This window comes from Mastigoproctus giganteus, chromosome 6, assembly GCF_048544385.1.
Source record: "Mastigoproctus giganteus isolate SK-2022 chromosome 6, ASM4854438v1, whole genome shotgun sequence".
Classification (NCBI taxonomy): domain Eukaryota; kingdom Metazoa; phylum Arthropoda; class Arachnida; order Uropygi; family Thelyphonidae; genus Mastigoproctus; species Mastigoproctus giganteus.
In genome coordinates this window covers 236,732,752-236,758,641 of record NC_143580.1, presented here as the reverse complement: position 1 = coordinate 236,758,641, position 25,890 = coordinate 236,732,752, and the positions used below count along the sequence as shown (strand labels likewise).

General features: G+C 35.1%; 1 protein-coding gene across 1 annotated transcript in view; it reads left to right on the top strand.

Moving 5' to 3' along the window:
* LOC150085110 (decapping and exoribonuclease protein-like) overlaps positions 1-25,890 on the top strand; it is a 47,603-nt gene that overhangs the window by 9,408 nt on the left and 12,305 nt on the right. Inside the window, exons 2-4 of the mRNA XM_090375780.1 lie at positions 2,908-3,131; positions 10,818-11,052; positions 24,517-24,652. Coding sequence (XP_090231906.1) covers positions 2,908-3,131; positions 10,818-11,052; positions 24,517-24,652 — 595 coding nt within the window. The remainder of the gene's footprint in view (positions 1-2,907; positions 3,132-10,817; positions 11,053-24,516; positions 24,653-25,890) is intronic.

The window sequence follows — 25,890 nt, the reverse complement described above, 5'->3', positions numbered from 1 at the left end:
CACAGCCCATGTATTTACTTGTTTCATGATGACACCTAGCACAATCACCTTGCTTTCAAAGCTGCTGCTTGTCCCAGTGCAAGAATCACTTTCACCTCTGCTTGTTAATCTATGTCTGTGTATCCCCCCCCCAAGCTATTCCGACTCACTTAACATGCCTCAATAGCATCAGCAAATATCCCTGCACCTTTTTATTTAACTGTATCCCATCCCTGTAGAAGCAGACTCTTCCATTAATAAGCACAGCCCATGCTGGGGAAAATTCTATCCAGTCAGCCTTGAACAATCTCTCCAGGGCTGAATTGATTGATACAGCTCTCATCATATACTCCCTCCTATCGTGTCTGGGCAGAATTGTAGACACTTTCAAATTCAACCCTAACATGAGAGGAAAAGAATGGGAGAAACAACTGAACCTTGTGCAACACCGGCGTTAGTTGGAAAGTTAGAAGGCAAAGAGTTATCTGCCATCACCTGCAGTAAACAGTCATAAAGAAGTCTGGATATCCAATTACAAAAAGCAATTGGCAAAACCATGAGATGGAAACTTATTTAGAAGACCTTTATGCCAAACATGATCAAAAGCCTTTGAAATGTCAAAGCATTTGACAACAATGAGCAACTGCTTGAATTTTGCCAAACTTTTCCATAGATGGGCAACATCAGCCAGGGTATCACCAGTGGATTGATGCCGATGGAATCCATATTGGTGATTATTGCTCAGATAAAAGGTTTCTAGATAGTTTAGGAGTATAATTACCTGCTTCATCCTTTGATTTCCTTTTATGAATTAATGATATATTTGTTCATCTCCAGTCCATAAGATTCTTCAAATCCAGGGATACTCTCAGAATTATGGCCGGCGCCTCCGTAGCCAGGTGGGCCTGAGCAGCAGTGCGTAGCGCACGCTTCTTGATTAGACCGGGGTTCAAGCCCGTGACCACCAAATACAGAAGATGCAGAAAGGTCAGTGAATGACCACTGCATATCCCTGGAGCAATATGGCCTTAGTTGCTAATGCTCCTAAAAACCAAATGACAACAACAACAAACAGAATTATGGCTAAAGGTTTGCTCCCTCTTTCAATATAATTGGTTAGAAAACTCTGCAGAAAGAAGGCAACAGTTTTCTCTCTATCGAGCTAAAGCATTCTGTTCTTTGAGTTTTTTGCTTTACTACTGCTGTCTGAGGCTAATTTTAATTTAAAAATACCGCACGCACTAAGAGATAAGAGTATAGTAAACTATTTATTAAGAAATTTAATAAGATAATTACATAAAAAAATAAATTTTTCAAAAACTTATCCAATTTTAGAAGTGGGAATTTTCTAGCAACATGTCTTATATGTTCTTACCTAACAATTTAATATTGCTGTTGAGAAGTAAAAAAAGATGAAATCAGATGATTTCATCAAGTTTTAACTCATTCAACATCATATAAATATTCATATGACAACAGAACAAATGGGCAAAAGATATGTAAGGAGTTCTGTCTGAAGAACAGAATCACATATATATTAAATGTTCCTTTTTTGTTCACAAAAGACAAAATAAACCTGGAAACAAATAGATATAGAGTGTTTTCCACTTTATACTTAGTCATCCTCAAAAAAAAAAAAAAAAAATTAATTAACTTACTCCCTTTCCTGTATGTGATTCACAAAAGACAGGGTGAGCCCAAATGGATATTATAAATTGTTGTTATACGTCCTTATCTTTACAAAAATAGAAAAAGCAGTGATAAATACAGCAAAAATTTGTAAAATAGGAAGATGTAGAATTGATTTTGAGTAGTTGATAAAACCCTTGAGAAGAATGCATATCTGATGAGTATCATCAAAAAATAATCTGAGAAACTAGAGTAAAAAATTCCAAAACAGAAGGCTTTTAAGTTTATTGTAAGCAGTAAACTTAATAAAACTAATATGGTTAAAACAGACCCCAACAGGTATATAATTCTTAGTTGACAACAAAAAATAAAACTACATGGAGTAGTTTGTTGAAGAACTGCGTAAATTGCCTTACAGAACTGAATCTGCAAAAGAATGACCACCCCCTCCTCCCGTTCAGGTATCTGATTCCTTTCACCGGTGATACTCTAAAAAGGTTGCAGTTATCATCATCAACGAAGCCAGAGGATTGCAGGATGAATTGGGCCTTCATTCCTAATACATATGCAGCATAACCATTGTTTTATTGTGTTATCAGTATCTGTAAATTTATTTTTAAGTACTTACCCTAAATGAACGATTTAGTGCAAAGCATCATTTTAGCTCATAGTAAATAACCAAAGTAGGTGAAATGACATTGTTTTTGTTCTTGGTATCTACAGAGAATAAATAATAATTAGAGACTTACACTACAGAGAATAATTAGACTTCTCTACTGAAGCCTCTACTGAAGCTTTACTTATTCGAGGTAGTCCAATAATGGGCAACTCATTGTGAAGGAATTCACAATATGAGATGTAACAAAAACAATGCTATTCCACTTACTTTGGAGACTTACTACAAACTAAAATGATGCTTTGCACTGACTTGTTCATTTGTAAATTCCTATAGTTTGAGGCATTTAGCCCTAAACCCATTTTAGTACTTACCCTAAGAAATATTAATAAAGAAAGTGTGCATTTTAAATGCTTACATGTTCCAGCTAAGTAATTTTGAAGTTTAAAAAAAAAAAAAAAAATTACAAATGTGAAATCGGATAATTTCTTCAACTTTAACATTCTATCGTTGTATGGATATTCCATACAATAGAACTGTCGGAAGAACAGAAATGCATGTACATTTAATGTTTCCTTCTTTGTTTTAATATTTCATTTTAAAGCAGAAAAAAATTATTAACAAGAAAGAATTAGCAATTAAAGCTCATTTATAAATTATTCCTGATCAAATTTTTATTTCAGTCTAAATACAGATTTTATCTGCTTTCGAGGTCTCCTCAGCCAAATTTTGTGCACTCCATATGAAAATCAAGAAGATTGGTTAATATGTGCAACAAAATTTAAAGGTACAATCTACTTATGTGCATTTGATACCCAGCAATCTATAGAAAGGAGAGAAAAAATTACAGAAAGAGAGCAGCGAATGTGCTCTTGGGGATATAAATTTGAGCAGTATGTGACTGCAGGTAAGTTAAACTAACATTTTTAAATTATCTCAGCTATGAATTCTAGGATAAGAGTATGAACATTTCTGGGAAGGGGAACTATCTTTTACAAGTTTGTCAGACTTTTGTTTTGTTAAAAACTATTATGTGGAAATTAATCATTAAATTTCAAAAAGTAAAAATCAGACTCCACATATATTTTCAAAATAAATGGTTTAATGATTTTTCTTAGAGGTGGAAAAGAGGATTTCCTATACAGAGCTTATTCAGTTAATTATGTCAGCGTTTCATATCCATACTGGGATTCTGTTCACAAAACAAATCTAGATTTGTTTGTAGAAGCAACTGGACTCTTTTGAGACAGGTTGAAACTCTGAGACAAGTTTCTGATGTTTTCAGCTTTGTTATAAACTTATTAAAAAACCGCTGTCAAAAAAAAACAAAATGGAAATAAGTTAGTTAATGTACACAGTGCATTACATTTCTGGCAAATTTGATTTTTTTTTCCTTAAATTTATTGAATTTTCTTTTCCTTGAGTAATGGAAGTGAAAAAAGAGAAAAATGAATATAGTTATCTCCTTGTCAATTACTTATTAAGATTATAACTTCATAGAACACTTAATAAAACTCTACCGTTTTACATTCTCTAAACAACCATTCAGTTTAATTACAATTGCCTATTTATTTCTCATCACACATATATATACATTCCATTCCGGTTATTTGGGACACGTCGGGACTAGTGCATTTTGGCCCGATTAAGCGGCTGCCTCAATTATCCTAAGTTTCACATAAATAGTTAAAAATACAATGTATCTCCCCCTTTACAATTAGTTCACTGTACAATCAAATCATGTTACGACGAACTCACCATAGTAAAGTACCGTTCACTATACAATGTGGGGTAAGCGCCGGTCATTGTGATCACATTTGTGAATTGAATTTTAATTCTACTGTATTAAACAGCGATTCTAATTAGCGAAAATAGGAGGAATATTATCCACAGGCTATAAAAGCAAAGATATATTAAGCACAAATTTACCCTTTATTATCTTACCAATTAAAAAATTAAATCATACGTGAAAATCGGAAGAATATACATGATAATCGGAATAATTAATATGTACTGCAATCTGTACATACGAACTAGTTGACATTTCTGTTCACTGACATTTGTGGGGGGAAGTTAAAATTTAAAACAGTAAAAAGATGAGCAATCAATAACAAAGAACATGGCACACACAAATTGCAAGTAACACAATACGCGCAAGTGAGAACCGAGTAACGAGTTACAAAGCTTTAAAAATAGGAATGAAGAGAAGATCTGAAAATTGATTTTTTTATATGATTGAAGATTTCATGCAAGTGTAAACACATTTTACCATAACAACCCACAGAATTCCAGCTGTCAGTATTGCCGACCGGGCTAGTCGAGTGGGTAAAGTACCTGCCCGGCAACCCAAAGGTCGCGGGTTCGATTCCCGCCTCGGGCTTGGATCAAAGTACTGCAAAAACCTTGGAAGGTGCAATATGGCCACAGAAGCCGATGCGCCAACAACTACCAAATCAAAAAAAAAAAAAAGCTGTCAGTATTATCGCAAATTCAGTAAGATCGAGTTTACTGTCCATTTATGATAGATTTCACTAACAAAAAAGCCCAATAAACAGGTGACTGCTAATTGTTTTATGGTTGTGACCTCCAGAATTTTGACCGAACCACATGGTACCGTCGGGGACAATCGTAGGGTAATCTCCAGTGCGGCGGTCTCCTGCCCCGATTAAACAGCATGCTGTCCTAATTAAGCAAAGTAAACCCTGGCTATTTTCTCGATTGGTTTCTGTTTTTTAAGATTTGCCCCAAATAAATGGCTGCCTCGATTAACCGGTGGCTCAAATAACCGGAATCCACTGTGTGTGTGTGTGTGTGTGTGATTTTTTTTTTTTTTTTTTTTGGTCTCTTTTCTCTCTGTATACATGTATCTCTTAAAATGACATCATGTTCACAAGCCTTGAATAACAATACACACTAAGCATGCACAGACTAAAGCTAACAATACTGCATTTAATCTATGAATTTCTTTTACAATTTGCATGGAAAAAATAAATAATAATTTCCAGATTTCAATTTATCCGATTTTAATGTCATTTGGAATGACTCGACAAATATTTCTGAAATGTACAAATATAAAATTTCATGAAAATCTGTCCACTGGGAATGCCTCTGTTACATACAGACGCACACAGATGAATTAACATCTGTGTTAATAGGTGCATATGCACACACTATGCATATATACAGTTGGACCTCTATATAACGAAATCGTTTGTTCCCTTGAAAAAATTCATTAAAGAGAAATTTCGTTATAAAGAAATTTGACCTTTTCAACAGTGAAAAATACTGTAAATTCAGAAATATAGTAAAAGACAGCAAATAAATCAGAAATAAGCGGAATAAATAAATTTTCTAACATTTTTTTTAAAACAATTTATTAATACATACATATTAAGAAATGACTACTTTCATGATGTGCACAATACATTAGCACACTTTTAAGAATTATGTCATAAAATATTTGATTATTTATTGTTGTACACTGTTCATAAAAACGTTCGCATTTTTTTGAACACTCAAATATATTTTCTATTGCATTTTCTTTCCACTGAAGGCCTCGACCCAAAGTTTCAAATGCTGCCAACATTTCTTGTTTGGAAGGTTTAATATTGCTATTGCCCTCATTTTCATTCAACTCATTGTCAGTATTGTTACTAGTTCTTTAAATATGCTCCAAAATGTTTGAGTCTTGGATATTCAGTTACTATGACATCATTATCAACTCCTAAAAATTCATCAAGAACAATTTCTCCACTGTTCAAACCTCGCTTGGAACACTTCCCAAGATTGCTCAGTGTCTTGTAGTAGTTCATCCCTCTCATTGCTGTTAATTAGTGTTTTAGCAAAACCTGCTTCTGCGAAACAATTCTTAATCGTTGTTTCCATCACATTTTGACTCCACACTTTCGCCAACTCTGATATGCACATCTTAAAATCTATAACAGAATCTATAGGTTGGTTGGTTTCTATTCTCAGTATAATTTTTTTTCAGTATGCACCTTCAGTAGAGCATTTTCAAATCCATGGCCCATTGGCTGCAGTTCAGACGAGGTATTTGGAGAGAAGAAAACAAGCTTCACACTTATAAGTTTCGAAATTACTGAGTGAAGGTGGGCAGGGCAGTTGTCAACGATCAATGCAATTTTACTGTTTTCTTTTGTCATCTTTCTATCGAAATTTAAAATCCACTGTTCAGAAATTTTTTCAAAACTGTTTCTTTCCAACGGGTATAGTCTTCTTCAATTGTAACTCCACTTTCATCAGAAATAACATTTTTGAGTAAGCCATGGCCCTTTTTAATTTTGTCCAGCCAACCAGAACTGGCTTGGACTGTTTTATGCCCCAGAAAAGATGCACACTCCATAGCCTTTTCTTTTATTAACGGCCCTGATATTGGGACGTTTTGGTATCTAATCAACTTCACTTATACTTTTTCATACAGGCATAATTTCGCACACTTCCGACTGGTCACAATGCTGCTGGATTAGTGATGGTCAACCTGTAGATTGCACTAACAGAAAAGCCCAATAAACCGGAAACTGCAAATTGTTTTATGGTCATGAACATTGACTTCTAGAAACATTCTTTAGAAAAATATCAACAAAGGCATTCAAAATTAATTCTTATAATGGAACATATGATAATGATGAAAGGGTAGTGCTTCATTATAAAAATGATCTTTTAGAGAGATAAATAACTAAGTTATATAGCAAAAATTTCAACTTCCAAGGTCTTGGAACGAATTACCAAAAAAAAAAAAAAAAAAATTTATTGGGTTCACATTACAATATTTTCGTGATACTTCCATTTATTCTTACGGGATGCAAAATACGTTTCCACGATTTTTTTAAGTTTGCACTGGCCAGCAAAGTCGAATTTCTGTAAGTCGGGTATTACATAAGCCGGGAAGTGACTATATACTATATATATATCATGACATTTTTGAGTGATTAAGAACCAAGATGATCAAAAACTTCAACCATTACGGGTAGTCCTTCTTCTTTTTAAGTAAAAAAAAAAAAAAAGTATCAAAATAACCATATCGGTTTCTTTTTCCCTCTCTTGCATTCCACATCATTTTAATCATTATTTTTAAGAATCTCATGATATACCTTTATTATATGTATTATATTTGAAAATTACAATGGTCTCTTAATGGTACATTATATAATGCATTACAGGTGTAATTTTTTTTTTTTTTTTTTTTTTCTTTTTAAGGAATTTATACGGAGTCAGTATTTCACATTGTTGGATGCAGAGATGGAGATGCTGGAAAAAGTGGATTGATTAAAATTCACTATCTTCATGACTTCAGAAATGATTAACTCTTAAGATGCAGTCTTATATCTAAGCATCTCCATAATGTTGTTGCCAGCTTTTTCTTCTTCTTCAAGAGTGTTTCCATTTACAATGGGTTTCCTCAGCCTACCCCAAGTTATTTCTTGTTAGGAATTTTTTCCCGCCATAAAGTGCGGTTAAGGGTGTCTTGGTTGGTTAAGCCTCGGGCTGTCACGCACTCCCGTACTCCATCCATCCTCCTAGGTCTTCCTCTTCTCCTTCTTCCAGGAGGTATCCATTCCAGGATAGCCTTGCATCCATTTTACATGTCTATACCATGTTAGACGCTTTTCTTTGATGGTGTCAATAATATTCTTTTTCACTTCTATTTTCTCTCATGTCTTCATTCCATTTTCTGTCTCTTCTAGAAGTTCCTGCTGAGAGTCTCCAAAAATCCATTTCTGTGGAGAGCAATTTGTTTTCCGCTTGCCTATTCAATGTCTAAGTTTCCGCTCCATACAATAGAAGACTGTGTACAATCGTTTGGAATATGTTTCTTTTGTTTTATTTAGGATATTTTTGCTCCACAAAATAGAGTTTAACATGCCAATAGCCTTTCTGCCATCTGCAATTCTCTTATTGATCTCTGCTTGGGATGATCCATCACTTTGTAATATTGATCTCAAATATTTGAATTTATCAACTTGTTTGATTTTAAAACCTGCAATATTTAGAACGTATCCTGGTCCTGAAGACAACATTTCAGTCTTGCTAAAATTGATTTTTAGACCCCATTATTTATATTCCTCAAACAATTGATGACATGCATACTTTGCATCTTCTAAGTCTTGTGCTATCACTACCTGATCGTCTGCAAAAATAAATTGTGAATATAGGTGTTCTTATTAATCGGCAATCCCATTTTATCACATTTTTTTGACGATGATCTTAGGCAGATATCGATATAAATTTTGAAAAGTGTTGGTGACATGCAACAACCTTGTAATAAGCCTTTTGAAGTGTGTAATTCAGGTGACAAAGCTGATCCCACTTTAATTCTGCATCTATTATTCTTGTATATTGCCTTAATAATGTTAATCAGTTGTCCATCAATATTTGCCTTTTTCAGTGCTTCCCATAAGAGTTTTCTTGGAACACTGTCATATGCCTTTTCAAGGTCAATGAAAATCATAAAATTTTTTTTCCTTTTGATTGGCATTTTTCAAGGATCTATCGTACTGTTGAGATATGGTCTCTACATGGCCTCTTGGCTGAAAAACCACTTTGTTCTTCTGATACCTCGATTCGGGCTTCTGAATGGTTCCTGATCCATTTTCCAAGGATCTTTAACAGCGGGTTCAGGACGTATATTCCTCTGTAATTTGAACAGCTTTTCTGATCGCCCTTCTTATAAATTGATGTAATATATCCTGTTATTTCTTTTGGTATTTCTTCTCCTCTCAGTATACTATTTAACAGTTTTTGTATCAGAACAGCCACTCCTCTTCCTCCATATTTCAGAAGTTCCATGTAAACTCCTCCAGGTCCAGGTGATTTGCCATTCCTTCCTTTAGCAGGAGTTTCACTTCCCTAACAGAAACTTTTAAGCCCGAGTCTTCTACACCAAAATCCTCCATCGTCTTGAACTCTTCCCGGTCTTCTTTTAAAAGTCCTTCATAGTACTCCGTCCAGTCTTTCAAAGGTATTAATTGCAAACCAGCATTGTGTTTATTCTGTTTTCTCAAGTCTTTAAGGACCTTCCACCATTCTGCTGATTGCTTGAAGCCCTTGCTATTAATAGTTGCGCATTTCCTTTCCCATTCTTCATTTTTTGCTTCTACTACCAACCGATTGGCTATTTTCTTCTTTTCAACATAATATATCACCCAGCCATTTCTGATGTGCAAGTTTCCTTTCCTCTACAGCAGCTCTTACTTTCTCTGTAGTCCAGGTCTTTTTTGGTCCTTGGCTCTTCTTTTTGCCTAGGATTTCATGAGCTATTTTTTTAATAGTATTTTTTAAATATTCATAGATTTCTTCAGTATTACCTTTTATCTCTATATTAATTGCAGCATCCAATCTCTGGGTGAAGTTGTTTCTAATGCTGTCATCCTGGAGTAGGTGAACATTAAATTGATCCACTTGTAGCATTTCTCCTTCCCTGCATTGTTGGTTGTCCGCACATTTTCTTAATCCAGTTCCACCTCAGTGTTGTTTTTACAAGAAAATGGTCAGATCCACATTCGGCTCCTCTATAAACTCTGACATCTTTCAATACATATGTCCTTGAATGTTTTGAAATAATGTAATCTATAACTGATCTAATTTGTCTTGTCTCCTGTGAGCAAGTATATTTATGGATATCCTTGTGTTGTAAAAAATGTGTTTTTTATTCTCAAGTCAAACTGTTCACAAAGATTGCATAGTCTATATCCGTTGTCATTCCTCTCTTTCTCTCCAAATCTTCCAATAACTTTGCTATTTTGTTCAGTTCCTACTCTTGCATTGAAATCTCCCATTAGAAATATCTCTTTGTTCTTAGGGATTTTTTTTTATTAGTTCTCTCAGATCCTCCCAAAATTCATCCTTCAAGGTATCGGCAGTGTCATTAGTTGGGGAATATATCCCAAAATGCATATTTCTCTCCCATACATTGTCAGTTCCAGTGAGATTATTCTTTCATTAATAAATTGCCAGTTTTTGATGTTGTGTCTCAATTTCTTTTTAACAGCAATAGAAACTCCTGCTCTTGCTCTTTCACCCTTATCGACTCCACTCCAAAAACGGTAGTATTCTCCCATTATTTCCTCTCCACATCCCTTTTTCTTTGTCTCTGATAACACAATGATGTCTAACTTTAATTTTTGCAGTTCATTCGGAAGAAAGTTTCTTTTAGTGAAAGGCCTTGAATATTCCATCATCCCAAAATCATAATCCTTTTCTGTTTGCCGAGTCGAAAGTGTAGTCCGTTTTCATTTTCACTTGCAAATCGTTTAGCATTTGTGTATTCTTTACGCTGAATGAGGAGCTAGCCCGTTGCAGCAACCCCCAACCTGGAGGGCTGGGGTATCTCTTAGTCTTGCCCCTACCCTTTGACCTGTCTGGCTTGGGAGACCGTACCAGTAGCTAAGCTCTCCAGGTCATCGGGACACGCAAGCCCCCTCCCACCGCGACAAGGTGGAGAATACCATCGGGGGAACCAGCTTTTTAACTTTATTAAATATAAATTTCACATTTCCTGTTTTTAGAAAAAAATTTTCTTTTAAATATTTAAACTATATCTGCTTACTGTATGATTTTGCTGTTTTACTTCCAGATAACCCTGAGGGTAAACCAGTTACAGACTATGCAGTCAATGAAAATGAAGAATATTGCATTGTGGCAAGAAGCAGACTCAACAGTCACTCCCTGGTGTATGGAGCAGAAGTAGATGCAGTTGATCCAGCTTGCCTTAAGAAACATCCAGCATATGCTAAGTCCACAAGACGTTACATAGAATTAAAAACATCTCGAGAAATAACAACCGAAAGACAGGATTTAAATTTTTGCAGGTGTTTGTAGCTTTGTATTTATTTCTATAACCTAATTTTTTATTGAAAAGTATATCATTCACTTTTGGGTAACCTTTTTCTAGTTAAGAGTAAGTGGACTGGCTGGCTTTATAGGTTCATGACAACATTAAGAACATTTTTATGTAACATTGAATAAATTTTAAAATTGCAAGTTTTTTTCTTTCTAGGAAAGCAAAATAAATAGTTTTTTTTTCCAAAGAGTTCAATTGAAATTCAGTTTTAGAAAAAAAAATCAATTCAGTTACATATAGTAAATGTTCAACCAATGGGTGCTTTTTTTTTTTTTTTTTTTTTTTTTTTTTTGGACGGCATAAACATGTTAGCTACATATGGTTGTAGTGTTCATATAGCTATCGATTCAAATAACTCAATTAAAAGTGAAATCTTCATATAGCAATAACTTAAAAGAAAATCAGTTGCAAGACAAGCAAGTCTTGGCAGCTGTGTCACTCTGTGTGTGTGTCCATCTGTTGGCTTTTAATCTACATCCTGTTCATCTAGATTTCTCTCATAATAAAAATAAAAAGTCAGTAAAGGTTACAGTGCAAGCATTGGAATAATTTGAAAATTGTACCCAATTCTGCATTCAGTTACCACTGAGAACATTTTTAGTCCTCTTCTTACAGAGAACAGTCTATTTTTAAAGGCTTGGATTTATGCTTAAATTTGAGAATAAACTATTATCTGTGAGTCAGCCTAAATTTCTAATATTGTTTTAATATAAATAGCCTCACCAAAAAAAAGTTAATCCTTTTCCTGCGCGCTTCCGTAGCCAGGTGGGAAGGAGCAGCAATGTGTAGCACACGCTTCTTGATTAGACCCAGGGTTCGAGCCCGTCACCACCAAATACGGAGGATGCGGAAAGGTCAGGGAATGATCACCGCATATCCCTGGAGCAATATGGCCTTAATTGCTAATGCTTCTAAAAAAAAAAAAAAAACCAAATAACCAAACCAAATCCTTTTCCTGCATACAGTTCACCAAAACGTTCTCTTTGCAGAACAATTCACAGAACATTGGGCCACTCTATCGCATGATGAGTCACCCAGGATTCCCCCTACTCAACCTTTTCATTGTGTTCTGTGGAAAATGATGTGGTGCCTTCACTCCACAAATTGTTAAATTTATATTTTGTTACCTGGAAGACGGAGGCAAAAATCTATGAAGTGTACAGTTGCTTAATGCAGAGTTAAATTAAATTATATAATCTTGCTACCTCTACTTTGCCAGATAGTGAGTATAAGGAGTCCAAGTAGTGTGCACGTGGACAGCATTGTTGAGGCCATGTAATCTCAAGGAGCTGCATATATTCTTGCTGTGTGTATGCCATATCAAAAATTTTTTTTTTACTTCATACATGCCTTCCCCTCTATTTTTTACTTTACTACTAAATACATCATGAATAGTCAAATAGAACAAACTTTTCTATGAAAAGATCTAAACCTCCCAATCACTTCCTCAGTCATTTCACAAATATACATGATCTCACTGATGTCAATATTTGCCCAGATCGTGTCAGTGAAATTATTCTTGTCGGAATGAAATCCTTTATTACATACTCCACCTTAAATTCTTGTCCTTCATCTAAACTTGGTTTTCCAATAAATGTGCTAAGCTATTCAAGATAAGAATGTTGCATATCGTAATTGGCTTGCATCCAAATCTCCAGGTTCATTTCCTACCTACGCCAAAGCTCACAACAATTGCAAAGCAGTCATTAATCAGTTGAAACTAGATTTTGAAACAGACAGATATAGAAAACCTGCTTCTTGTCCAAACAGTGTCTCCCTGATCTCCTGCCAAAGGTATTGGTCACAACATTTTAACCATTTGTACTCTTACCTCTCTTAAACCTTGACAGTTCTATTGCCACCTTAACTAAAGATAAAGCTAACTTACTAGCATCCTATTTCTAATGCTTGTATTGACAATTTTGGTAAACCACCTCCTATCACTCCCAGTACATTTTACTCAGTGCCTTCAGTGGTCTTCCATCAAAAGTATGTCAGAAGAATTTTGAACAATCTTGATGCCAAGAAAGTTCCAGGTCCTGTTTATATTTCTCCTCTTATTCTCAAAATCTGTGCTCCTGAGCTTACTCTGCTTTGTGTCCCTTTTTGCAATTTCTTATTCCACTAATGTTTTTCCTTCTGCTTGGAAATTTGCTCATATCCAGGCAATTCCTAAAATGGGTGATGAATCTCTCCCATCAATCATTCTCCCATTGCACTTACCTCTACTCTTTCCAAAATAATGGAGAAATTCATTAACCATCAACTCCTGCACTGTCTTGAAACCTTCCATCCGATCAATAATTGGCAATATGGGTTCTGTCAGTGTTGATCCACTGGCCATCAAAATTTGATGGGAAAAGTTTGGTGAAACTTAAGAAGTTGCTTGATCATGTTTGGCATAAAGGTCTTCTAAATAAGCTTAAATTTTATGGATCGCTGCCTTTTTTTTGTAATTGTGTGTCCATTTTTCTGCCTAATCACTCTCTGCAGATAACAGTAGATGGCTTTCTCTCTTCTAACCACTAATGTTGGTGTTCCCAAACTTCAGTTCTTTCTACCAGTCTTTTCCTCTTCTATATTAATGACCTTCTTCTACTGACTGGAAATCCTATCCATAGTTTTTCTGATGATAGCAAAAGAGCACAGTTTAGTTCATTAATTCTGTTTTTGCTGCATGCCTTTTCATAATTTCTTCCATGGGCCCTATTCTTCCGAATTGACTATTATAATTTCCCCATCTCTTTCCTCTCTCTAATACCTTTGTGTTTGGGGTTTCATTTAAAAAAAAAAAAATCATTACTATATCTTTAAGACTCAAGACTAAATGCTTAACAAAAAAAGTTACCAAAATTTGTTTTATCAATGGATTTTAGTATACACTTTTTGCTTTAATGTGTTTATTTTTGTAGTTTTTTTATGAAATGTTTTGCTAACTGAATCTTCAAATGCTTCTCTTCTAGCTGATCACGATAATACTTTTGTTTCATTTCTTTTTTCACAAATTGAAGTTTACCATGAGTCTTGACCAATTATTCAGACATAACACTAATGGTTTTCTGTACTGGCAGTTTCAGCTACCAATCCTATCTCATTTATTTGGTATTATATTTTAAATATAACGTGCATTTCTCTTTGCATCTCTTTAGCAGGATGTGTATCATTGTTCCAGTAATTCTGTATACTTCCTTGTATTGGCTGTTCTATAATGTATCAAAAAAAAATGGCAATGGGCTAACATTAGCCATATAGTGCAAAGAAGCATAGACTTTTGCTCCTCTAGCAAAAAAAAAATAAAACAACTAAATAATAAATATATGAGGTGTGGCAATAAAGTTCCCAAGCTGGTGCTGTTGCAGCCATTTTTTCAATGAATTTGCAAATAAACAAAAGTGGTTGGTATGTTGTAGTTCAATCTTCCTCCAGCAAGATGGTGGTACAGAGATTGTCCAGTAGGCTGGCAAGTTGCAAGTAACAACCAGTTTCGTTAGTAGCATTAACATTCCATATCACAATTTTGCAATGGAGCAACCAAAGAATATCAAATTTTGTTTAAAAATGGGAAAACCTGCAACAAAAGCATATGAAACATTATGTCATACCAGTGCATTTGAATGGCATGGGTGTCCATTCAGAGACAGATGTGAGGACCTTTGCAATGATCAGTCAACCTCTCAAAATGAGAACAGTGTTGCAAAAGTTCAGGAAATTGTTTCAATAGATCAACATTTGACCACAGAATGACAGCTGATGAGTTGGATGTGAATAAGTAGATGATTCATCAAATTGTATATGAAGATTTAGGGAAAGAAAAGGTCTGTGCAAAATTTGGGTTGCACAGCCTCATATTGGTTAGTTATTTGGTTTTTTTTTTTTTAGGAACATTAGCAACTAAGGCCATATTGCTCTGGGATATGCGGTGGTCATTCCCTGACCTTTCCACATCCTCCGTATTTGGTGGTGATGGGCTCGAACCCCGGTCTAATCAAGAAGCATGTGCTATTTACTGCTGCTCCTTCCCACCTGGCTACAGAGGCGCCTGCACAGCCTCATGGGTGAGCACAAACAATGAAGGGTGTTATCATGTGAAGACTGCACCCAGACTTATCAAGACAATCCCAATTTTTCTGACTGTATTATCACTGGAAAAAATGCTGGTTGTTTCGATACAACTGAGAGACAAAACTTCAGGGCATGCAGTTGACTTCAAAATCATCACCAACGCCTAAAACATTTCGTTTACAGAAATCCAGGATCAAGTCTATGCTGATAATGTTTTTTGACAATCAGGGTGTGATCCACAAGGAATTTGTACCTGAAAAAGAGAAAGTCATTACTGACTCTATGTATAGGTGCCTCAAAGACTATTGAAATGCATTTTCCAGTGAAAATGCATCTGATGAAACATAGCATTGTATGGATCAACCACCCACTCTGGCACTAGTGGACTTCTCTTTTTTTTTCCCAGGGTGAAACAGCCCTCAAAGGAAAGAGATTATTAATATTAGCCATATGGTGCAAGGAAGCCTGAGGCTTATGCTGCACCAGCCAAAAAAAAAAAAATTCCCCGAGTTACCCTGAGAGAGAGAGAGAGTATAAAGGAATCACCAAGAAAGAGAAGAATGATGATATCCAGCTTAGGCCCCTGGGTTTGCTAAGCCCATACTCACCAGATGTGAGCCCCTGGGGTTTCAGGATCTTGAAGACAAAGAAAAGCACAACTGTTGAACTGAACATAATCTCTTTACATGCTTTTGCTCACTCCTTTTAGAATGCTTTAATAAGTGTATTCAATCAGGTGGTGATTACTTTGAAATAAAATCATTTTTGAACTCCTTCACTTTGTGTTCTTTTTATTGCATTACTCCAGGAACTTTATTGCCACATCTTGTATAAAAAATTTAAAAGAAAATGGTCTGTTCTTTTCTTTTCTCCTCACTTAGGTAACTTATTTGAGTAATTAACCCACTGGCTAACTCACATGCTAAAAGAAATCTTTCTACTATCCTGTCTAAACCTCTTTCCCTGCAATTTGAATTTATGGCCTCTAGTTCTGGAATCATTTATAACAGTCAAAATTGTCTTCATTCATTTTACTGTCTCCTCAAAACCTCATACCTGTCAGTAACCCAGATTTACAGTGGCAAATCCATTTGTTTTGCTTGATTTACCCTCTATCTCATTTTCATAGCATAATTGGCGACAAAGGGTTTCTCCGTCTTTATGAAAAACTCAGGTTTTCTTGATCTTCCTCTTTTCACAAAAATAGTAAAACTAGTTAAAATTGCAATTTTTTTAAAAAAAAAATGTAAATTTTTGCTAATTTTTGTTAAAGATTGGCAGTTGGGTAAGCAACTCTGCATTGTAAAATAGAAACGCAGAGATAATAATATTCTCTGTATGTGGGATAAAAGTATTGTCTGTACATGCATTCTTATGTAGTAAAGTGTGTTAGTTGTCTGACAGCACCAAGAGTTCCCCCCCCCATCTCTGCTTTATATTCTATGTAAGTGACACAGAACTCTGTGGAGGCCAGAGATTTAAAAAGTGGGGAGTGGTTTGTTGTGTAGTGTTATGTTCTGTTGTTTCTCTGACCATTTAGCCGTTGGGCCCCTATTGGAACCCACCATTGCCCATACTTTATCACGAGGAGGCAGGTCAGGCACCCAATAGATTATTTAAGTACTCTGGCAGGCCCCACCACCTATTTTCCAAGGATTTCAGTGGCAAGACCTATAAAAAGGGGGGGGGGGGGCACTAGAATTTGGAAAGGCCCAAAGAGGTTTATGAGAAAGCAGTTGAATTTTTAGACGTTGATTAGAAATTGGCGGCATTGTTTGGGGCATACTCGGTCAGTTTAGTTAGAGTTGGGGGAAACAGGTAGAAGGATGGGGACGATAGAGTAGGCATCCCCAAAGAGGTCAGTGGAGACGAGCCCCACTAGGTGAAGTATAGGGGAGGCAGGGGGAAGGAGACAGAGACTAATCTCCTCCCTCCCCTGCCTGGGGATGGAGTTTTAAAGGGAACCGGGTTACAGTACGCAATTCAAGTGGCATGTTGGCAGCAAGGCTGCAGTATCTCTTTGTCAGTGATGGTTGTCAGGATCACGTCTTGTCGAATCTGGTAAGAAAGTCAAACTGTCCATCCTGCTCCGGAGGTGGGATATGTTAGCTGGCAGTGGGGAACCACCAGGCGGGGAAAGACACACATTTACTTCATTCGTAATCTGCATTCTCACTCTACTTGCATTCTATTTTTATACTTTTTTCTTATAGTTTATATATATATATATATTTTTTTTTTTTTTTTCTATTTGGTTATATATATATATATTTTTTTTTATTATTATTTTTATTTTTACTCACTCATTCATCTCTTTCTCACATACCAGTGGGGGATGCAATGGTGTAATTTAATTACTCACGAATGCTTAATAATTAAGCTTAAATAAGAAAGGATATGAAAGATTAAAACTAGAGTTAGTGTGTACTTAACTGTAAACATTTATGGTTTGTGTTCTCTTTCTCACACACTTATTTCTGGCTTTTATTTTGTTTGTTCAACACATTCTTATGTAGTATGAAATTAATTAGCAATGTATTTGAGTAACATACCAAAGGAATAAAACAACATTTCAGAACACACACACACACACACACACACACACACACACACACACACAGGATTTTCCACGTATAGTTGGTCGTCGACTTACGACCGACTTCTGTTCTGACTGACAGGTCGTAAGTCGATCTGGTCGTATGTCGGCCATATATTTATTAACAGTATTTTTTAACCTTTCTAATCTTTTTATCATCTTTATAATTTATTTTTATAATCTTTTAAATTTTTATCATCTTTTATTTTTCATTTTAAATACAGTAATGTTTTCATCTTTTATTTAGCGATACTGTACATACCTTCGTTTCTACGCCTAGGCTATCTCTCTCTCTGAGGTTAAATTCAAATGTTCTCTACATTTTAATTGGTTTATTATTCATACTGTTTATAAAAAAACAAAACTACAATCTATAATTATATTGTGCATAATGTGAAAAATAATACTGTACATAATGTACTGTAAATCAATTTTTAATCTTTGCTTGTGCTGGGTTGTGCATCGTCAGGGTCATGTTCTTGGGTTGAGGTAGGAGTTGTTTATTTATAAGAGACATTATGCAAAGCAAATCTTTTTTTAAAATGCTTAAACCACCCAGTACTAGCCTGAAAATCTTCTGCTAATCGTCTCCGGCACGTGATTTTAAACTCTGAAACAAACTTCCAGCCTTTGCTTGCACTGTGTGGAAGACTCATGGGTGTATTTTTTTGTATTAAATCTTCCATCCACACAAACAACAATTTCTCCATTTCATGGATGGGTTCCTGTCGTTGTTTGGTTAAAATTGTAGACTTAATAGGTGTAGAACCTTTCACAGCGTCCCGAATTCTTTCTTTTTCCTTAAGTATCGTCGATACCGTGGAATGTGATAACTTCAAGTCACGTGCTATCGTATTCACTTTCTTTTCGCCTTCATACTGCTGGATAATTTTCATTTTACACTGTAAATCAATAGTTTTTCTTGACTTCTTAGCTGGCGTATATGTAGAAGAAGGCATTTTCCTTTTACTAAACATTTTATGCGTATTTCAGTAGAATTTTAATTAATACACCACATGCAACAGATGCTTGAAAGCGACTGGATGTATGTGAGAGAGAGCGACTGAGTGTATGTGCCTGGTGCTGTCCTCAGGCCTCCCGTCATCGATGTGCCTCCTCACCTGGGTTATGGGTGTCCTCAGTAGTGACTTCCTTTATTATTATTTTTTTTTTTTTGTGGTCGTAAGTGCGGCCGGTCGTAAGTCAACGACCAAGTGTATTGTAAAATCTAAAATAGGTAACGTGTTTGACTTGTGTGATATATGAAATATAGATGTGACTTTTCAATTTAAAGTGACAGAAAACAAGATATAATGAGATATTTGCATAGGGATAGCATGAAGTACAGAGAAAGAAATACAAGAATAGGTGTATGTAGCATTCCCTGGTAATGATGCTGTCATATGTGCTAAATTTATGCTGAATGTAGTGGCATAGAACATAACCTTCCTCTGAGTTGTGCTGATCATGTAGGTACATTGTTCAGAAATGCTTCCCTATAGTGAAATAGAAAAAACAGTTGTGAGAGAACAAAAACACAGCATTGTTAATGAAATGCAATAGGGAAAAGATAGTAAGGCTCTACAAACAGTCATTTTTAACTGTTACAGATAGCAGTAATCAAAGTGATTCCAAACTAAATCCCATTGTGTTCAAATTTCATAATAAAAAGAAATCACCTAGCTCTCAGTGTCAGCAGCAGAAGATAAAATTTCATAATTAAAAAAATAAACATCAAACCAAAAACACCTTGCTTTCACTGCCAGCAGTGGACAGTGACTTGACAGGTTACAACACTGGCATCTTCTTCTGAACAAAAACAACAAGCATATGATATTCCTTTCAAAAAACTGACTGATACTTAGCATTGATAATGTGTTATGATAGGCCTAAAACCTGGAGTGGCAAGGGTATTAAAAGAAGAGATTGAGCACTTGGCAGTAAGATGTCCTTGTTATTAAATTTTTGCTGAAAAGGGGGTTGCATGCTTTCCAGTGAAAGTGGGTGAATATTTAGGGGACATTTACTACTGTCTAGAAAAAATTGCTAAAAGGGAAGAGATTTAAGCAATTTCAACTGATGTATGTCACAGGGGAAAAAAAGATTTTGAAGTATCTGTGTACACATTGGTTCTCTTTAGTTAAATATGTAAGCTAGTATGAGAACTTTTCAGTTATTAAGTTGAAAAGTACAAATGATAATTAGTGAGTGCCATTGACTCAAATTTTGAAAGAAATCAAATTAAAATTCTCCAAGAAAGTGACCTGAGTTGCAAACTTCTACTAAAAGAAATTCTAAACAGACCAAGGAAGCTTGCTCATGAAAAAAGTCTGTTCGTTTTCTTCTCTTTGGGCTTGAATAAAGCAATTTGCTTGTTTCTTTTAAATTTTATGCCAATGTTTGAAAATCTTCAATCCAATGTACCTCACATCCATATCCTGCAGTCATTACTCCTAGATATGTTGAAAAATGTTATATGTAAATTTATTCTATAAAAGTTTTGAATTTTTTTTTTACTGCCAAGGTGATGGAGAGTCTAAAACAAAAGGAAAAATTTTGTCCTTTTGTTCAGTGAGGGATAGCCTTATTGCTGCAGGAGACTAATAGTGTTAATAGTGGAGTGCCTCCGGGATTCAGTGCTGGGCCCTTTGTTGTTTCAACATTTATTAATGATATTGAAGAAACCATATCAGACTCAATGTCTAAGATTGATTATCAGACTAAGATTGCTAATTATACAAAAGTTTGCAGTGTTTAATGAGAGGAATCAAGGACTACAGAAATAAGATCTAGAAAAATTAGAGAGATGGGCTGAGATGCAGCAGTTGAGCTGTAACATTGATAAATCCAAGGAATATGGGCAGCATTAATCCCAGAATAATACCACGCACAAGGCAGTGAAGAATCTAAAAGATATGGAAGTAATTTCACAATCTGATAGACAGCTAGGACACCTCATGGGATTATTTCAATGAAAATTGGAATTTTGCCAGTACAGACAAGAAAGTGATCATCCTGTTGTGTAAAGCAGTGGTTAGGCCGCACCTTGACTACTTCATACAGGACTGGAAGCCTCATTTTAAGAATGATGTGGATCTGTTGGAATGGGTGCAGAGAAGACGAACAGCATTAGCCAAGAACACACAAGGATACATTTCTGTGTTCTTCACTAATGCTGTTACTGTGAAAGACTTCACAGTAACAGCATTATCAAAAATTTGTTTTGGTCAGACAAGATCATCCCTTAACAAACCCATGCTGTGACTGTAGTATAACTACATATCCTGTCTAAAATGTCATGCATTATTTCTTTATCCAGTGACTCTATTGTTTTCCTTGGAAAAGCAGTTAAGCTAATAGGTCTTTAATTACTTATGTCACCTTTTAATCCTCCTTTGTGATTAGGATACATTCCCACATCGGCAGTCCATAGGGACTTCCCCTGAATCCAAAGATGCTCTCATAATTATGGCTAAGGGTTTTCTTACCTCCTTTCTGCCTCCCTTACTGTAATTAGATAGATCCCATTCACCCCAAATGCCTTTTTTATGTTTAGCTTCATAACTTCAACAATTTCTCTTCCACTTTCCTCTCAATTATCACAAAATCATTTAGCTCCCGATTACAATTTGATAAACTTGTGGCAACCCCTTCCCTAAAGAACTCATCATGTGTGGATGTAGATCTTGCTTAGTTTGTCAGCAACTTGAGCAGAATCATCAATATCAATTGGACCAATGTGATTCAACACCTTCCTTTTACTGTTAATATAATTAAAGAAGTCTTTGCCAGAGACTTCTTGTAATCTGCCTTAGCTTGCCTAATGGCCTTTGTGACTTAATTACACACTATTTTACATCCACCATATGCTTCTGTATCACCTGATACTTTATGCATCCCATGCATTTTTCTTTCTGCTAGAAGTCTCACGAGTTCATCTGACATCCATTGAGGTCTAAGCTTTGTGCAGTACTTCTTAATTAATATGAAAAGCTGCCTAGTAGCTTCTAGGATTACTTTCCTAAATACTTTCCCATTTATAATTTGCTGTTGGTAACATCATCAGAAAGCAAAAGCCCGTCACTTTATCCTTGACAGTATTTATGTCTTTAAGTAAATCCCACATCAGTACACTGTGATCACTGCTACCCAGTTAGCCTTTTATCTGCAGATTCTTAATGCATGAAGAATCACTCTGATAATCAGATCAAGAGTACTGCTCCTCCTGTTGTCTCTTTTAACATGTTGCTGTAAAAAAACAGTCATTCAGTAAATCCACAAAAGGTCTTGCTAGTGTGTGTAACACCCCACAAATTCCAGTCAATATATGGGAAGTTAAAATTTCCCATTATAAGACATTCTGATTTATTGGCCTACTTTGTTTCTCTGTATAGTAGTTAGTTATACTCATCACAGTCATTAGGCTTATAACACAGTCGTACTCTCATTTTCTCCATGCTTGTGTCATGCCAAACTGATTCAATGTTACACTGGCCACTATGTTAACTAGATGAACTGCCTTAGATTTAATATGCTTCAGAAGTTCAAATTCTGCATCCCTTATATCAGAACAACACCAAGTCTAATATCCCTAAAATATCTGCATTCGATGACTTTATCAGTACTTAAAATTCATCAAATTTATTTACTATATCCTGGCATTGGTGTACATGCAAGTATACATGCATCTGTTCTTACCCTTAGCTACCCTTACACAGCCCATGTATTTACTTGTTCCATGATGACCCATACCAGCACTTGAAATTCCCAAGACCTTGCTTTCCAGGTTGCTGCATGTTCTAATAGAAATAATTAAATTAATTAAAAATAATTATATTTAACATATAATACTTCAGTCGTTATTTAAGTATCTGTAGTTTTATTTTAACATTCATTAATTAAAATTATATTAAAAGATATGTTTTAAATTTTTAAAATATTGTCTCCACCATAGAGGGGGGGGAGGCTTGCATGTCTTCTGTAATCTCAAATTTTTAAAGTGGTTTTTTTTTAATGCCCTGATCTATACTAGGTCCCACTTGTACCTACCATGTAAACAGAGAGAGGTGAAATTTACTGAAAGTGTGGATGACTCATTTCTGCGAAAGAACAGATTAATTTCCAGAATAAAGGAAAATCACTCTCTCTCTCTCTCCTAATACTCTAATAGGGTGTAACAGTAGAAACACAGGTTGACCATGGTTTATTATCCGCATCTGGAATATGCCTTAATCTTTTCCACTGGCTCTGAACACAAGAAAGCAGTTGACCAGCACGACTTTTCTGTACAGTATGTGGGAGTAGGTTGAAAATGTGTTACGGATACTACTAAATTGTGGAATGTCCCTTTAGTTCTTAATTCATTCATTCTACAGCAACAGCTCTATTGCTTAAAGGCCAGAGGTGTAAACAATGTTTACCAATAAGTAAAAATTTTCTTTTTATATTTATATATGCAAGTTTTTTTTTTAACTCTGGTATCTTTGAAGGGAGGTCCTGCAGGAGCTTAGTGCCTTGGGCCCTGAGAAGTGTAGGTATGGTCCTGCATATCTAGTGCCTCTTTTGTCAATCCCTCTCACTCAACCCTACACAAAAAAAAAAAAAAAAAAAAAATTCAAGGACAACAGTACTCCACCTTTTTTTTTTCTGTAGGAAAAAAAGCACGGGTTATCCACAAGTTTACCTAAAATTACTAACATTTTTAATTCATAACATCACCAAAATAGGTGAATCCATTATCACTGCTATTACAGCTGTTTTGAGTATTTTTGAACCCTTATCACAGGTGTCCTCATATAGCAGCTTTGTGGCAAATGAAGCAGGGTGAGAGTGGAAGGCTTTTTGAGCCCTTATCACATCACAAGTGTCCTCGTATAATAACTTTGTGCCTAATGAAGCAGAGTGAGAATGGAAGGAAGACTTCTGGTGAAACATGCAACAAAAGTTGTGTGAACATAACCTCTAATACAGGATTGTGTTTGGCCAAAGCAGCAAATTAGTAAAGGAGCAACATTTCTTTTTCACTGCAAGCATTAAATAATTAAATTACAAACTTTTCTCTGCATTCAGCAGAATCCTGTGTGGATTGCTATTATGGGAAGTGCTTCAAGTTAAAAGTGACAGTTTGCAATTAATTGAATACAGAAATATTATGTATCTCTTTGTTTAATCAAAACCAGTAAATTTTAAACTGTTTCAAAACTGTTATAATGTTAATAAAAGAAAAATTGATAAAGTATGTTTTGTTGTTTTCTTCTGTTACTGATAATTAAGAACTTTCATTTGTATGCTGCTTGGAATGATGTCCTGTACGTTTTGAGAAAAAAATTACAGTGATGTCAGAAACACTACTCATATTTCTTATATGCTCATGTTATCCATAAGAGATATGAAAACAATATGCAATGTGAAATAGACAGAGATGAAATTACTTTTATATCTATATATCTTACATTGCTATTGAAAGTGGCCAAAATATTTTCTGCACTCTTTTATCTAAATTAAAAACTGATTTTAAAAAAAAATTACGATAAATCTTCTCATTTTCTCCTATTCCTTTCTATACCCTGACTTCATGTCATTATAATACTTGCATCTATATCATTTTTGAATTTTATATTGTACATAGTTTTACCACTGCTACTCAGATTATAAATTTTTATTATACATTAAGTAGGAAGCTCCAAGTGCTCACTTTATTTAACATTGTATTATGGAGCGCTGCACGTATGTATTTTTTCTATAATCTTATTTTATTTATTTATTTTTTTCCAGATACAAACTTGTCAAATGGTGGGCACAGTCCTTCCTAATTGGTATTCCAAAGGTGATATGCGGCTTTAGAGATGACGGTGGTATTGTTCATACATTGAGGATTATGCACACTTGTGAATTACCAAAGATGGCTGAGGTTTGTATTCTTTTGTATATTTATTTAGTGCATGTATACGTGTGCATGCATGCACACACACCCCTCAATGTGATAGTTATAGCAATGTTTCAGTACTGTGTTTAATGTTTATTAACTCTTTGCAGTCCAGCATTGTTTTCAATGCTGGACTGCAAAGGGTTAATAAACATGTCTTCCCCATGTGGTCCAACTCTATCAATCAAACAAATGACTAGTTTGAAATGTGATATTCAGAAATTATTTATTTTTTGGTTTACATCAGCTAATATATAAAACAATATGACAAAACAGTTTAAAAGCTCTAATACATTATTTCTTCCTGGAAGAAAATATTTACAAAACCTTCTATCTGGATAATTTGATAATGTTTTTTTTTACTTTAGAGCCCTACTTATATTCCTCATTTGTTATTTTGTGGGTGGGCAGAGATGCAACATCCAAAATATCTGCAGAAATCTCTCCTGCTAAATGTATTCTTGAAAAATTTAATTCTGTCTGTCCATTCTTCAGACCTCTATTTCTTTATATCAACTTTTTTTCATTTAGACCTATGTTGATAATAACTTCAAAAATCTCCTTTAGTTCATTTGGTGAAACCTAAACCCAATCACACTATTTGGAAAGTATTTTATTTGTAGGAGTTTCCTTTTTTTTCCTTCAGTTTCTTCAAAAAGTTGTAAAAATTTCTCAATTTTACCATCAGAAAGGCCCTTTACTCTTGATGGAATGTCTAAATACTTCACTCTAACACAGAATAAGTTACTTTGTGACTTCTACAATGAAAAAAAGCACCACCTGCCATTAAAAGTTCAATGTAAACATCCACTTAATTTTTTAGATTGTTTATATGAAGTATAAATGGATTGCAGCACAGCCATCTATTTATACTTTATTTATAGATAGAGCTAGTAAACATTTACATAAAAATATATATTTATATATATATATACAGGGTGTTTCAGTTAAACGTTTCAGAACTTCTAAGAGGGGTAGGGTACATCCTGACAACTCGAAATCATATAGCAATGTGAGGTCGGAAATGCTTTCCTGAAGCGGTGTTGTACACAGAAGCACCATAAAGAAAAGAGACCGTAAGTGAGAAATCGTTTTAATAATACATGAAAAGAAGCAAAAGGTACATGGATTAAAGTAAGTGTTTGAAGTTTCTTCCACGGGCTACAATGCACGCCTCACATCTCCGACGCATGGACATCGAACATTCTGGAATACTCCAGGCG